Source organism: Solanum verrucosum, unplaced genomic scaffold (genome assembly GCF_900185275.1).
Source record: "Solanum verrucosum unplaced genomic scaffold, falcon-dt-bn FXZP01000182.1, whole genome shotgun sequence".
Lineage (NCBI taxonomy): Eukaryota > Viridiplantae > Streptophyta > Magnoliopsida > Solanales > Solanaceae > Solanum > Solanum verrucosum.
In genome coordinates, this window is record NW_026020378.1 from 2138445 (window position 1) to 2154984 (window position 16540).

Sequence of the window (16540 nt, forward strand, 5' to 3'; positions counted from 1 at the left end):
GAAACATAATATCAAAGTCGTTTACAATTAGTTACATTTAGTAGTAGTTAACAATCATTCATTAACTCTTTGAAATGGTTACTTTTACTTTTATTTGTAGAATTAAGTGTTAAATATAAATTAATCATAAGTCCCTTGGGAACGATAACTCGTTTCTTCAAGAATCTATATTACTTGCGACCACGTACACTTGCGTGTATACTGGGGAGCAATAAGTTTTTGGCGCCGGTGTCGGAGACTTAGAAATTGATTTATATTCAATCTTCTTAAGTCTACACTTAAAACATTCAGGTATTAATTACTTGATCTTAGCTTATGTAATGCAGGCACTTGATTTCCAGGTTTGGCTCGGAAAGGAGATCTTGTTGAACCTTACAACAAACCTGAAAGAGGTTTACGCCAGTGTAGGAAAATGGCGAATCAAGGACTACATGGAGAATTGGGGTTAGGTCCTCCGGGAAACATTAATGATGATAATCAAGACAACTTGAATAACCCGGAAAACGTAAACAACCAAAGGAGCCCGAATAACCAAGGAGTACCGCCTGTCGTACCCGCAAGACCAGTTCGTGATGTGGCTGCCTCTGTTGACACCCAATTTTGACCCTATGTAATTCGAATTAATTATCGAGCTTCTTCAATTTCAAACAATTTGAAATAATCGTCTTTGAAAAAATCCTAAAAAATATATTTTTTTAAAAATGTCTTTCTAATTAGTTTTGGTTAATATTTTTCAGAAATAATTATATAATTTTACATGTTGGTTTATATAAGTCTCATCTTTTATATAAATATTTAATAAATAGCCTAGAATAATGTTTAGCGTAATTACACATTTATTCTTTGAATTAGTGAATTTTATAATTTTGAATAATTAGTTCTCTATTTCAAAGCAATAAATAAGTTTTGATAATTATTTTGTCTTGTTTAAATTAAGAAGCTCAAATAATTAATCGATAGTTATTCATCTTATTTTAATTTTTGCCGAATTAGTTATTTGACTCAATTTGGCTACATCTAAATTCAATTTGATTAGAACAACAATTAAAGTGGCCAAATTTTAAATAAAAAAGGGGTCATCCTTTTGTCTTAAAACCGGTACACATATCCACGCTCTCACGATCTCTTTCTCCTTTTTCAGACGCCTCTCATCCCTTTCTTCTTCCCAAAATCGCAAAGGTCAATAGTAAGAGCCCTAATTTCTTCATCCGCCCATCACCTTTGTCAGTTCCTCTCCTTATTTTCAAAGGTTACAGACCTCGGAACAAGATTTGTTGACTTTGGTTGAGAGAAATCTCACCTAAATCTGATGTGGATTAAGAAATATCACATCGAACACAGATTTTCAGGGGTATGTTCTCCTCTTGCTGGTTTTCCCTTCCATTATCTCCAATCAATCTCTCATCTCCCCCTAAAACGGCTATTTTGAATTCAAATCTCTATTTTTGCTATAAATAGTGCCATTTAAAGATACATTGGGGAGGGAGGAAAATCACAGTGATATAGATTCATAAGAAGAATTTTGATTTCATTAGTTGATAAGTTAAGAATTTCGAATCTCGAGTTTTCGTCTTAAAGCTCTTTGTTCTTTGTCATCGGAAGCTTTCGTCGGAGTTCTTTTTCACGTGGTGGTGAAATAGTTCGTTTCAACTCGTCGTCTCAAGTTCGTTGCCCATAACCAGGTAATCTGCTTCTGCTATCTCTTTAAATTCCCAATTTTGCTTTGTGTTTGTTTTAAGTATTTTAGTTGTTTTGATTTAGTCACTGCTTAACATGTAGATTAATGGGTAAATGCCATATAGCTTACTTTTTTTTTATTTAGATTTTTCCAGCTCATATTTATTTCCTGTTGTTTGTTAGAATTCAACTTTTGGGTACTGCATTCTTAGTTTCGTTTTCCTGCATTCTGTTCGCTCAAGTGTAATTCCCTCTCCCTTTTATCTAAATCACATGTTTAAGCTCTCATTGATATGTTTAGTTGTATACATTTAAATATTGGTATCATGGAAGAAATTAGCTTAATTTCGAAGTTTTGCTGGCTTTATTTTCCACATAATTGAGAGAATTTAAACGTTTGTTTCTTACCATTAGTTGATTTTCATTCCAACTCGAATATATTTGAAAATATTAATCAGGCACTGTTTAGAGGTTATTTTCATGTCCAAACAAAAAGCATCTCTTTGTTTCCCAATAGATTTTTTTTGTGTTCTGACATTTGTCAGTGTTTATGTAAATTGACGATATTTGTCCGTGTTTATATAAAGTGCATTTTTTTTTATTTTAAAAAAAGGTAGTATAAGTTAGTTTTTTTAAAAAAAATAGTAAATCTATCCTAGATTCAATTTTAAAAAAAAATCTATTTAACGTGATTTGAAGTGGAGATTTATAACCAATTGATCTTTATTTGACATGTGTATTTTTATTTCAAATTTTGAATTTAGATTATTTAATTAGTTATATAATATTTAATTATTTATAATTTAAAATTCTGAAAATTTGTGGTGCTGACATGTGTCATTTTTCTTCTCCTATTATATATAGATAGATTGTAAAATTTTATTTTTAAATTTGTGCCACTTTTTGAATTTGTGTATTTATTTATTTTATATTTATCTTTATCCTAGGAAAAAATTATCAGTTTGTAACCGTTTTAGTTTTTTCAACGACTTTTTTTTTTGAAATAATCCTTTTTCTATATTCATTGTAAACAGTTTTGAAATAAAGAATATTTAATTATATAATTAATTGTAAACAGTTTTGTTAATTTGGTATTTAAACAAATTATATATAATTAATTTAATTATTTTTAAAATCTAATTTTTTGTGGTGTTGACATGTGTCACTTTTTCTTCTCCTATTATATATATATATATATATATAGAAGATATATAGATATAGATTATTTTTATTAATATTATAATATAATTATATATTTAATTGTTTTTTTGAAAACTGAAAATGAAAACTATAACATGTCTTTTAAAGAAACTGAAATGTTTTTTTAATTTAGAAAAACTAACAATTTCAATTGGGGTAAAATAACTTTAACTGATCTTTTAAAACAACAACTTTTTTTAATATTGAATTAATTCTATTTAATTAATTGATAATTTAAAAGTTAAAATTAGAGATTAAATGTGGTGTTGACATGTAGGCGCTATCACCTCTCCTATTATAATATATATATATATAGATTTAGATTATTTTTATTAATATTATAATATAATTATATATTTAATTGTCTTTTTTTTGAAAACTGAAAATGAAAGACTATAACATGTCTTTTAAAGAAACTGAAACGTTTTTTTAATTTAGAAAAACTAACAATTTCAACTGGGGTAAAAAAAACTTTAACTGATCGTTTAAAACAGTAACTTTTTTTTATTTGATTTAAAATATTGACTTAATTCTATTTAATATTGATAATTTAAAAGTTAAAATTAGAGATTAATTGTGGTGTTGACACGTAGGCGCTATCACCTCTCCTATTATATATATATAGATAACTTTTTTTCTTTGATTAAAATATTGAATTAATTCTATTTAATTAATTAATAATTTAAAAGTTAAAATTAGAGATTAATGGTGGTGTTAACACGTAGACACTAGCACCTTTCCTTATATATATATATATAGATTATCATTTGGTCAATGACCTTTCAATATCTTATATAGTTATATAACTGTTTTATTGGGATAATTTTTTTTATTAAATAAGTTGTTTCATCATGCAGATATTTTATTAATTTAATTCAGAAACATGATCCAAGAACTAACAAATTTAAATATATTAATATAGTTTAGGACTTGGTTACGAACCAGTCATATAAGCACATTAAAATAGGAGCCAGTGGCCATGTAATAGATTAGGAAGGAATTGACCATCAACAATATAAATTCCATAATCCAATAATCATATGCGAATTTGTGCTCTCTAAGTTCAAAATCTTTAAAGCGTTTTTACATTGAACTTATTATATTGTTATAACTAAGGAGTCCAAATTTACTACTTATTTGTTATAATTTTAGTAAAGTTATGTGTGTTCCGTACGTACTAAAAAGTCTTTTATCTAGATTTTCATTTTCTTGATTGTCTCATTTGCATCTTTTGACATAAAGTTAGAGGTGTGCGCTCTAGAGATAATAGCATTATGACAATTCTTTTCCTTTTTTCTATCAATATGGGAGAAATACTTTTCATCTTCAAAGACTTTCCATTTAAAATAACTTTTCATTTTTTACCCAAATTTGTTCCCCACATTTCCCAATTTCTCATTCATACTCTATCAATATGGTAGAAATACTTTTCATCTTCAAAGACTTTCCATTTAAAATAACTTTTCATTTTTTACCCAAATTTGTTCCCCACATTTCCCAATTTCTCATTCATACTTTGCTAAAACCCAACTGGTTGGTCATGTGATAAATTATATTTTGAATGATAAAAAGAAATTATAATATCCCAGGACGGTGCTTTAATTTGTGTTGATTATTTGTGCTAGTTTTTACAACACAAACAAAACTTACAGGAATATGATAACTACTAAAAAAACATTGCCATCACTAATAAGCGACGAATTTTAGTGTTTAGCTACAAAATTTATCCATCGCTAAATTCAGTTTTTTTTTAGAAGCGATGCTATATTGCAATTGTAGAGTTTGTTGAAGTAGTATAATTTCTGTATCTCGGATAATTGTGAGGGGAATAAATTCGTAAGGAAACATAATCTTTTGTTGGATTTGAACACAAGGATTAAGTAATGTATTGAAATGTTACTTCAGGCATACGGGTCTGAAGTTGGGACTATCTAGTATATTGTTTCTATTATGCGATTAAGAGATGCTTTATATACGTAAAGTTTTACAATTCCCAACTTCAAACTTGTATTAATTAAAATTTTGAACTACAGAGTGAAAGATTAATGTAGTTTTTATTATGACATCGATCTATAGCACTTATTTATAAGAAATATACTTTATTGTACATGGATATGTGGTGAATAAGTAATAATTGATGTGATGCAGTCATCTGTCGTCAACCATTGATGAAGAAAAAAACAGAAAAGAGCTTTAACATTTATTTTTACTGAAAATGATTATTTTCTTTAAGTATGATGGCTAAATATTAAAGGGAAAATTGTATATAATAGCAACTTATTAATTCAAATTAAATATTATAACTATAGTTTGATTTAATTCTATCCCATAGCAAACTGTTGCTATTTCGCCTCTCTCCTGGTGAATCTCGCCCGCCACTCTCGTTCTCTCCCTCGCCTCTCTCGCTTTTATACAAACGCAAATGTATAAAATATGTTTGTGTTTGTATATAGCGAGAGAAAATTGTGTATATACATATTTATATTTTCGTTCCCCTCTCGCCACTCTCCTAGATCTCGCTTGCCACTCTCCCAAATCTCGCTCGCTCACTCGCCTCTCTCACTTTATACAAAAACGCAAATGTATAAAATGTGTTTGTATTTGTATAAAGCGAGACAAAATTATATATATACATATATGGGTAAATCACATAAATATGCAATATTAAAAAAATATTTACCATCTATGGCAATACAATTTTTCTAACTAAATATAACAATTTTTTAGAATTAAAAAATTGTACTGTTTATCTTCCTTCGTCTCTTTCTCTGCCCTTTTTCTCCTCCTCTTTTTTTTTCTTCTTCTTCATCGTCTCTTTCTGTGTCCTTCTTTCTCTTCCTGCTTTTTTTTTTTTTTTGAAATTTTCATTTAAATAACTGTTTTTAAATCAGTTTTTGCCCATATTTCACTATTTTTATCCAAAAACACGACGAGAAGAGGAATAGAAAAATCAAAAAATTGTACAATTTCATGTTCTCAAATAGAAATTTCAAATCTTTAAAATTATAGAAACAAGAGTTCACCATTGATGGTCATTATAAAGATTCAAATTTTGAATTCATTATTTGAATTTTACGAATTTGTGATTAGTTTGGTTAGGTTGTTCCTACAAATAATTGAAAATGTCGTTTGGAGTTTATATCCCAATTTTAAGAGGGTTTGGTTAAGTTTATAATTGATTTTAGGAGAAATATTAGATTGAAACTCGAAAAAGGTGAAGTTTATGGAACGGTATCGCGATTGTATTAAAGTTGTATTAGATATGTTTCATAATTGTATTAAAATCACGAACAATACATTTATAATACATATTAGAAACTTCACTCCTTTTTTAGTGATATCAACCAAAATAATTTAAGTAACACACTTGTAATACATTTATAACATATGCACAATACATTTGTAATACATATTGCAAACATCACTCATGTTCTTGGTGATACAAACTAAAATAATTTATAAGACACATATAATACATGTTTTATTCATGAATAATACAAGTTTAATTCAGTCTATAGATTATTGTCTTGTCTTTCGTTAGTTACGTTTTTCATTTATTGTTAATTTTCTCTTCTAATTCAACTTTAATATTGTGTAATACACTTTTAATGCAATTTTGTTTTTTGTTGTTTATTATTTGTTACTGTTAGATTACTTGTTTAATTCATTATTGATATAAGTTTAATTCACTTTATAGATCATTGTCTGATGTTTCATTAGTTACATTTTTTATCCATGCTTAATTCAACTTTAATATTTGTGTATACACTTTTAATACAAGTTAATTCATTTTGCGGTTTATTGGTTGATTTGTTATGATTGAATTACTTCTTTAATTCATTATTAATACAAGTTTTATTCAGTTTACAAATCACATAATGCTCTTTCGTTTGCTACATTTTGCATTCATGTTTAATTCGCTTTTAATTCAATTTTAATATGTCTGTAATACATTTTTTATTCAAGTTTAATTCATTTGGCAGTTTATTATGTTTCTTCATTTGTTACAATTAGATTACTTGTCTAATTAATTATTGATACAAGTTTTATTCAGTCTACGAATCATTGACTGCTCTTTCGTTTGCGATTAGTTTGGATAGGTTGTTCCTACAAATAGTTGAAAATATCGTTTGGAGTTTATATCCCAATTTTAAGAGGGTTTGGTTAAGTTTGGAATTGATTTTAGGAAAAAATTGGATTGAAGCTCGAAAAGGATGAAGTTTACGGAATTATATCACATTTGTATTAAAGTTGTATTAGATATGTTTCATAATTGTATTAAAATCATGAACAATACATCCTACATTTATAATACATATTGCAAACTTCATTCCCTTTTTAATGATATCAGCTAAAATAATTTAGGTAACACACTTATAATACATTTATAATACATGCACAATACATTTTTAATACATATTGCAAACATCACTCACATTCTTAGTGATACAAACCAAAAGTAATTTATAAGACACATATAATACATGTTTTATTTATGAATAATACATTTATAATACGTATTGCACACTTCACTCATTTCTTACGGATACCAACAAGAATAATTTAGGTAACACACTAATAATACATTTTTAATACATATTGCAACTATCGCTCATTTTCTCAGTGATAAAAGCAAAGATAATTTATAAGATACATATGATAAAAGTTTTATTCATGAATAATATGAGTTTAATTCAGTTTATAGATTGTTGTCTTGTCTTTTGTTAGTTACGTTTTTCATTCATTCTAATTATCTCTTCTAATTCAACTTTAATATTGTGTAATACAATTTTAAAGCAATTTCATTTATTTTGCAAATTTTTTATTTATTTGCTACTATTGGATTACTTGTTTAATTCATTATTTATACAAGTTTAATTTACTCTATAGATCATTGTGTGTAATATATTTTGACTTCAACTTTAAATGTGTGTAATACATTTTTAATTCAAGTTTAATTCATTTTGTAATTTATTATGTCTCTTCATTTGTAACAATTAAATTATTTGTTTAATTAATTAATTATTGATACAAATTTTATTCATTCTACGAATCATTGACTACTCTACGAAAGAAAGTAGAGAGAGAAACAAAAGAAAAAAAAAGCAAAAGAAAAAGAGAGAGAAAGAGCAGCAAAAGGAAAGCAAAAAAAGAAAAAACAGCAAAAAGAAAGTAAGAGAGAAAGGGCAACAAAAAGAAAGGAGCGAGAAAGAGAGAAAAATTAAAAAGCTGAGAGACAAAAAAGAGAAAGAGGCGAGAGAAAGAAAAATGTAATAAAATATATAGTATTGTTTTATATTGCTATAAATGGTAATAATTCAAGAGTATGTCTAAAATAAGTAATTATTTTTTAAAAAGGATCCACTCAAGTAATTAATCCTACATATATTTCGTTCCCCTCTTCCAGATCTCGCTCGCTCACTCGCCTCTCTCACTTTATACAAATACAAATGTATAAGTTGCGTTTGTGTTTGTATAAAACAAGATAAAATTGTATATACAAATACAAATGCATATATTTTCGTCCTATACACTTATGATTATACAAATATGATCTTCCCCTGCCCAGTTTTCTTTTTTCTTTCTCTCTCTTTCTCGCTTTATACAAACACAGATTATACAATTGATCTTTTGTATATATATATCAAAGCAAATTATATAATTGCTTTCTTTTGTATATATATAGCGAAATTATACAACTGCTTTCTTTTGTATATGTATAGCGAAATATACATATTTATGTTTGTTATGGAGCGCAATTATGCAAACTATAGCTATAACATACAAATATGATTTTTATGTTTGCTATATGTGAAAATTGTTCTATATTAAATAGTGACCCAAAAACTGGCCAGCCCACGGTTACACTTAGCAATCCATTCATTTGTGGGCCTTCTAGTTGGAAGTGATCCAAATCGAGTTATCCATTGGGCCAAAGTGAACAAAAATTCAACTTTAGAAGAACCTTTCAAATCAAAATTCATATATCATAATTCATAGTTCGAAAATATTTGTAAGTCTAATCACTTCGGAATACTTCCATAGTGGCGTACGTAAGATTTTTAGTAAGCGATGTGCTGCTCATGTAACCAACAGGCCAATATTAGTTATTTGTTCATGTATTATGATTTATTTTAATAGTAGTCATGTTTTGTTTTATTCAGGTTATTTATATATATAATTTAAAAAAAATCGACGAAACAATGTCGGCTGACACGTCTTGGTATAAGGTGGGTCCGCCCCTGGACTTCCATATATGTATGAATGAAGTTTATGCACGTATAACTAATTTCAAACAAAGGCACATATGATTAAACTTCAGCCATTTTTTCCCTAAACTGAACAGACCAGTTGGAATACAAGATATTTTGGCTATCAATTGGAAGAGTTATAAATAAGGAAAGTTACATATTTGGTTGGCTGGCCAAAATAATTACATTCGCCTAGCCAACTATATATATATATATAAAAAAAAAGAAAAGGATACACTATTTGTATCAAAATTGTATATTACGTGTATATCATACAATAATATACAAAAAATTATATACATTTGCTAGGGTTTTAAGTTATAGTTTGATTGTAGGACCATCATATGTTCCTCCTAACACAACAAACTGCTCATCATTTCGTTCTTCAAGCCAAGCATATGATCTTGTCTCATCTTCATTTCTTTATTAACATCTGCATGCAGATCCATTCACAAATTAATATAAGTAAAAATCAATTTATTGTAGTACATATCTATTCGAAAAATTATATTATTTCATACCGGAAAAACTTATGTGATCATACGAGTAATGTTGATAATATGTACAATGACGGCCTAAAACATCAAGTAGGATACATGGTGTTATGGCCTTGAAGCAATGCATATTTCCTCCTGATTCTGGAAACAGGACTGAAGATTTGCATGGTGCAGTGAAGTCTGCATGCGTCAACATGTACTTTTGCCAGCCTCATCCTAGATTCTTGTTGCCCGCGATCTATAAAGAACATACTTTTTAAATTTATCGTTTTAAACATGTCATGTGAATAACAAAATGGAAAAAAGACGAATTAGAATATACATTTACAACTAGCTAGCTATAATAAACGGTAGTAATATTAAAGCAACTAACTAATTGGATACATAATTAACTTTTTAGTGCTGATAGTACTGTAAACATTATTTATACTATGAGTATATATAAAAATCGACGCATGCTCTATTAATTAGTGTCAATTGTATGCACTAAGTCCACCTTCAATTGTCAGGTTGCGTTTTTTCAAAAGTCAATTTGACTAGTTAAATTAGATTACAGTAATTCGATATTTTAAACAAAAACTGTAGATGTTCAAAAACGATAGAAAAGTACTATAAATTGCAATTTTTTGTATATCAATATGATGAAGAGATACATCGTAAAATATTAGTTGTAAGAACATTATAAAAATGAAAACCATGACAATTAAATGTGGACGGAGGGAGGGAGTAGTATAAATAGCTTAATTATCATGTTAATTAATTCTATATATGTAAAACTAAAGATTTTTCTTACAATGATTGGTGATTGTGCACCCAATCATATGACGTGGCGTGCATGGTTCCTGTTAGAAGCTTACTGAACACAGTCATGCCAGGATGATTATGAAGAGGAATTACTCCTGAAGGTGGCAAACAGAAGATCCCAATCTACACTTGAAAAAATGAGTTCAAACTAACTAATTAAATTTCTTCCCCAACACCAACAAACGTTTTTTAATTAAAATAGTGTGAAGGATAAAAAATACACCTAAAATCTAAATTTTTTGAGTTTCATCCCTGAACAAGCTCATGTTTGCGAGTATATATCTTATCTGAACTATCATGAAATATTTATTGATACAGTACCTCTTCACTATTAGTAGTTCACTTTTCCCATGTGAAATATAAATAGTGATATTTTATGTAGGAAAAGAGAAAGCTGATAATTGAGGTGTGTTTCGATAAATAATTGATAATAATTTAGGTAAGAAAAGTAAAACATATGATAATTAGGATAGAAAACTCAAAAAATCATCTCTACTCGTTAAAATTAGTACGAAAATTTGTTGCATTCGTGGATCTTAATGCAGGTAACAAGAGGAGCTTCCACGGTTCCAGGAGGATTTGTACTCGAAAATTCCAAGCTTGGTGCTGTAAACTTAAAATCTTTTGGTTCCAGACTTTATATCTGCCATACGTTTATAAAATAATAAAATGTGTTTGTATTTCAATTTTGTCGGTTGAGATGTTGGAATATGTTCAGCAATTCTCATATTTAATACTAGTATTTAATTTGGGTTATTCTTGTACAATCATTACTCCAAGTGAAAAATGAGTTTTTGATGCTCAAAATTCAATTGTGCCGTATCCACTTGTGTATTTCTTTGAATTATTATCAGACCTTATGGCCATAAACCATAGTCTATAGCCATATTATTTGTTAATTCAGTTTATTTTTCCAATCTCCCTTGTGTGTCATGCTTTTTTCAAATGTCATAGACGGATTAATACGTACGTACGCACATACAAATGTGAATGCGTTTACATTTGCCCTCTTGTCTGCATATTTTATTAAATAAAAATCTGCCAACTACTATCACTTATCTTTCTTGGCAATTTGCCAGATCTTACAAAGCGTTTACTAATTTTTATGAGACTTCCAAGTAATGAATCTTACTAAGGTCTTAGACATTTTCACTCCCAATAATATCCCAATGCCCCAATTCCATTTAAAGTCACTAGTATTGCAATAATAAAAAAAAATAAAAAATCCAGATATCCCCAGAGGACCAAAATAAATCAGATTGAACTGGCTCTGGCTTAGTTTTAAACTATTACTACAAGCTAACTTCCATAGCAAAAATTTTCTTCATCACTACTGCTCTTTGTGAAATCAGCCAAATCATAGGGGAGGGGAAAGGAAAAGGAAATATCCACCAGATAAGTAGATTTGGCGTTGCATCAAAAGCCTTCTGTAAGCGCAAAAACTCTGCCTGCCAAAGGCGGAGGTATTGCAGAAATAGCCTCCTCAATAACCTGATAAGTGAATTTTTTTTGTTAGAATGGTATAAAAGCAATGAAACAAGATGGTCCTAGAATTAGATACTTCCTCTACTGGGGGGAAGATCGATTAATTGGTAAACCTTAAGAACATGAAATGGTAGGAAGCCACACTTTCCTAACACACAAATGATGATTGGGTTCCAAAATGATGTACAGAAGCACTAATGTTGTGAAAATTACTAAATTGCATGTTATTAATTGGTTTTTGGGAGAATGAAAATAGACCACAAGTAGATAGTTACGAACAACACAGTGAAGACAGACATAAGAAATTAAACACGGTTGAATTCCATTTCTATCCTATTTACCAACTTTCCACAAACCAAAATAGTACAGAGAGTAAAAATTTGAGACTATGCCATCCTGTGAACGAGAAAATATTGCTGGACTTCTTAGGGAAGCTCAACCAGAGTAGTTTCTAGAAGTTCTGAATCTACGACACTTGGTTAGATTTGGTGACAGCTTGGTGTGTGCATCAAGAGAGGGAGAGAATCAAACTTACATCCAACTGATAGCGGGCCGAAAAGTGGATTAAAAGGATGGCTTTGTTCTGAAACATGTCTGCGAAATTGATAATCTGGTAGGATGTCATCAACGCATAAAGAAAAGTATATCAGACTTCTAATAATTTTATAGCACATTCAGGATTTTATTTTTCTATCTTCCAGTAAAATCTTGAGGTTAATCAAAAGAGATTATCAGGAATTAATGCAAAAAGAATCACCTCAGACAGATGAGTATGTCCATATTCTCTTGCATTATCTGCTGTCGTTTTGTCCTCCACATAAGTGCTCTGGAGAAGAATCACAAGGAAGAACTTAAATCTCTGGAACCAGCAATGTTGAAAAGGCAAATTGAACTAAAGATCTCCCCACTGCCAATTCTACTGTACCAGCTATGATGTTATTTACATAAAAGTAAACACAAGTAACGATGCTCTCCGTAAGTTATTACTAAGAGATTAATAGGCTAATTAGTTAATCCAATTGTGTCGTCGTCATAAGGATAAGTGATCATACTAGACGGCAACTTTGTTAACTCCATAAGTTGATGAATTCATGTTGTTGATATAGTTGGATTATACAGAAATGCATAGGAGACCTCCAAAAAATTAACTCAGCAAAGTGTCATAAGTTGAAGATGACACGATAGGCAGTAAGAATGTTAAAAATCAAACAGTGGTCCTCAAGGCCTTATGTAATGCTCCTTGGAGTGTTTGCTAAAATTTAAGAAAGATACTGGAGTCATTGGATGTCCAAATAGTATATATTAGATAGACCAGAAGTAGAAGAGCCACATAAACCTCATTCTGAAAATATTCTTTCAAGGGAGGAAAAAATGGCTACAACGAGTCGTGGAAATTGAGCGTCATGTTTCAGACGAGGTACATTTTTGGCAGGTGTTGAAGTCAGGGAATTTACCTCCATTATGAGGATTTTTGCCCTCAAAACATCAATATTTTTGGGATCCTTAATGAAGTCTGACATGGTATCACCTGTAAATGCAATTTCAGGTGTTGTTGAAGTGTTCGTGATCTGTCAAAATCAAAGAATCTTTGTCATACTGATATTGTGATACATAAGATATGCAGGAAGTTTGTTGCAGATGCATTCTTGTGCAAGATTATATAAAGGCTGCACAGGTGCAGGGTGCACCTGTGTCAAAAAGAAATTGCTTAATGTAAAAGCACCCCTTGGGTTGGAATTTAAACCAACATTTAGAAACAAATGCAATCAGATAAATTCCTAACCAACTATGATATCATGACAGACCTCCACACCTGATAACTTTAACTTCTTAATCTCATCTCCTGGAAGGCCAACATATTCTTGCTTAAGTTTCTGCTTGATTGAATATACTATATAACCCTGCACCATAAAAACCAGGTGATTAAAACCTCAAATAGACACCAGTAATATAAGAAGAGATCAAAATGCAAAGGTCATAACATCCGACTGTAGCAGTTGCTTCCTCTCGTAGAAAGTACAAAGCACATTTTTTGGATCGAATCCACTTAATACCGGCAAAAAAGAAGCATGTGCAGGGAAAATAAGCAATTGAAACTCAGAGCATTAAGGAAAGTACTCAACCTGGCTAGGAATGACATGATAAGTCTTAAATGCTCTAACTTTAAGATCCTTCCTCAAGTAGAATTCTTCTCCTGTGTATGCACAAACACATATTCACTTAAATTGTGATATTAGAGCTAACTCCAACTTTGTAATAACTAATTAGGAGAGCTATATAATCAATACAAGAAGATTTTTACCCGCATCCAACCCAATCAAAGTATGGTTCAGTTCTGAGTGATCCATAGCTCGGTGAGCTTCAAAAAGCTTCTCTATACTTTCTTTGATTACTTTTGGTACAAGAACAGTAGGAGGTCTCATTCTATAAAGGGAACGAGTCGCAACATACATAGGTAGTCCTCCTATGTGATCCATGTGGCCATGAGAGATGAAAAGGAACTGCTGAGAGATGGCACGCTGAGGACACTTGCCAATATCAAAGGCTAAGTTAAGCGAGGGAACTATTATGCACGTCTCATGACCTGCTATTGATATCCCTTCTAGCGCGTATCCTTCAATCTGCAAGCCCCTTTCCCTCTTCTGGCTACTGTTACCCCTCCGATTTGAGTTGATCGATTCAGAATATTTTGTTGTTTTAACCTCCATTTTGCGTAACATTGATGGACTTCAACTCTGGAAGAGATTAGAACAGAGGGGAGGATAAAATAAGACTTTAGAAGGACACTATACTCTTCCTTTTTAGTTAATGATATAAGTAAAATGTAAATTTTAGTAATGAAAGCCATTCAGTACGAAACTAGTACTGAAACATTACAAAGTAAAGGAATCCTTTATATCTATAAGGATTCCAGAATATAAAAAATAGCATCAGTCTCATTAGAAAACTCAGCATTGCGTAACACTTTTAGGACACTATACACTTTCTAACAATTAATATTCTCCCCAGACAAAAATTCACTTCTACAGAATATGTGAGAATGTGAGACATTAACTATCAACTTAGATTAACTTGGATTTAAGAGGCATTTGAGATCAAATAACTATTAAGATGACTAAAAATTAAACCTGGAATATATGTAATCATAATTATTTGGTAAGTGACTTAAAATTCAACATTTCCACCCATGTCCCTAATACAATGATAAATAGACTCATAATTCTACTTTCTTAAACTATGTATCAAATCAAAACCAGACAAACAAATTGAAACGGTCAAACAGATTGTGAACAATTATACAAACTTCAACATTTGTTTAATACAATTCTACACATAAAAAATAAATTACTTGTGATACTCATCATCAAGCTCAATTAAATATTACTCCTAGTATTTTACCAATTTACAAGAACAAAGAATTCATGACGTACCAAACTGCTTGAATAAATAGAATCAATATTAATCATTAGAAAGAGGTGAGGGTAGAGCCTTACAGTATACAGCGACGAGGGACGAAGGAGAAGCTTTGAATGTAAGTTGGTTGCCGCAAGTTGATTTGAGGTGTTTTTCCGATAAGGATTTCCCGGCGAGGGTAGGTGAGGGTAGAGCCTTACAGTATACACTGACGAGGGACGAAGGAGAAGCTTTGAATGTAAGTTGGTTGCCGCAGGTTGATTTGAGGTGTTTTTTCGGTAAGGATTTCCCAGCGAGAGTATGGGACTATGGCAGAGGTCTCTAATGCGGAGGATGAAGAGGGGTTTGGGTTTTTGAGGGTAGGTGAGGGTAACATTAGCACTTCAACTCAAGCTTATGGATGAACTCTATCAAATTGCGTAAAACTTTGAAGCTAGCTTAAAACACAAACCCATTATAAAAGTTTGTTTACTTTACAGAATATTGAGTCAAAAATGCATTATATTTTGAATAAATTACTACTAAAGAGTGCTACTTCTTCAAAAGAGAAAAGGTCAACAGAGCTAAATAACAAACAAATTGATATCATATTTACTATATTCACTCTCGTCTTGATATTCTTAGTGTCTTGCTTTAGTGCATTAACTACCAAACAAGTAATTGATTGGTTTCTAGACACTTCCTTACAGCTATTTACACAGTCCCAATAAGTTCTCAAGAGAGTTATTATACCATGTCCGAGTTTATTACCCAAATTTGTAAATTGGAGAATACGACACTGGTGCGGCATCAAAAGTGAGTCCATGCAACTAAGTAAATTAAGTATTGATAGATCAATCAGTCTTTGCCAACATCATACCCTCCAAGTAAAAAAACCACTAAGATCTATGTGGGTTGCATGTGACTGTCTAAAGAAGGAACATAATGTTTGAAACTCCAACACAAAGTGATGGGAAAGGTGTATGCACCCCAAAGTATAATCAAGTCCTAACTCAACCAACTGACGAAAATGACTCAAAACGCGAATTTAAGCTTAAGAGGAAAAAAGGGCAGCCCTATGTAAGGTTCGGGGAAGGGAAGCAACCCAAGAGGTGTGATGTAGACAGCCTAAACTAATTCAAGCATTAGTGATTGCTTCTACGGCTCAAACTTGTGACCTATGGATCACACGGAGACAACTTTAGCGTTGTTCCAAGGAGCAAAGGAAACCAT

The 16540-nt window shown here is 30.5% G+C and overlaps 1 protein-coding gene and 1 pseudogene across 2 annotated transcripts in view; both read right to left on the reverse strand.

Moving 5' to 3' along the window:
* Nucleotides 1–9446: 9446 nt before the first annotated feature.
* On the reverse strand, nt 9447–11296 carry LOC125838873 (plant cysteine oxidase 1-like; annotated as a pseudogene).
* Nucleotides 11297–11771: 475 nt separating this feature from the next.
* LOC125838522 (nuclear ribonuclease Z-like) overlaps nt 11772–16540 on the reverse strand; it is a 28638-nt gene continuing 23869 nt past the window's right edge. Inside the window, exons 2-8 of one of the 2 annotated variants that reach the window (XM_049517571.1) lie at nt 14217–14649; nt 14038–14108; nt 13720–13815; nt 13369–13482; nt 12672–12740; nt 12450–12524; nt 11772–11911 (exon numbers count right to left, since the gene is read on the reverse strand). In XM_049517571.1, coding sequence (XP_049373528.1) covers nt 11846–11911; nt 12450–12524; nt 12672–12740; nt 13369–13482; nt 13720–13815; nt 14038–14108; nt 14217–14634 — 909 coding nt within the window. In that variant the 5' untranslated portion in view covers nt 14635–14649 and the 3' untranslated portion in view covers nt 11772–11845. Of the gene's footprint in view, nt 11921–12449; nt 12525–12671; nt 12741–13368; nt 13483–13719; nt 13816–14037; nt 14109–14216; nt 14650–16540 lie in introns of both variants that reach the window. The other variant, XM_049517570.1, reaches the window with a different exon arrangement.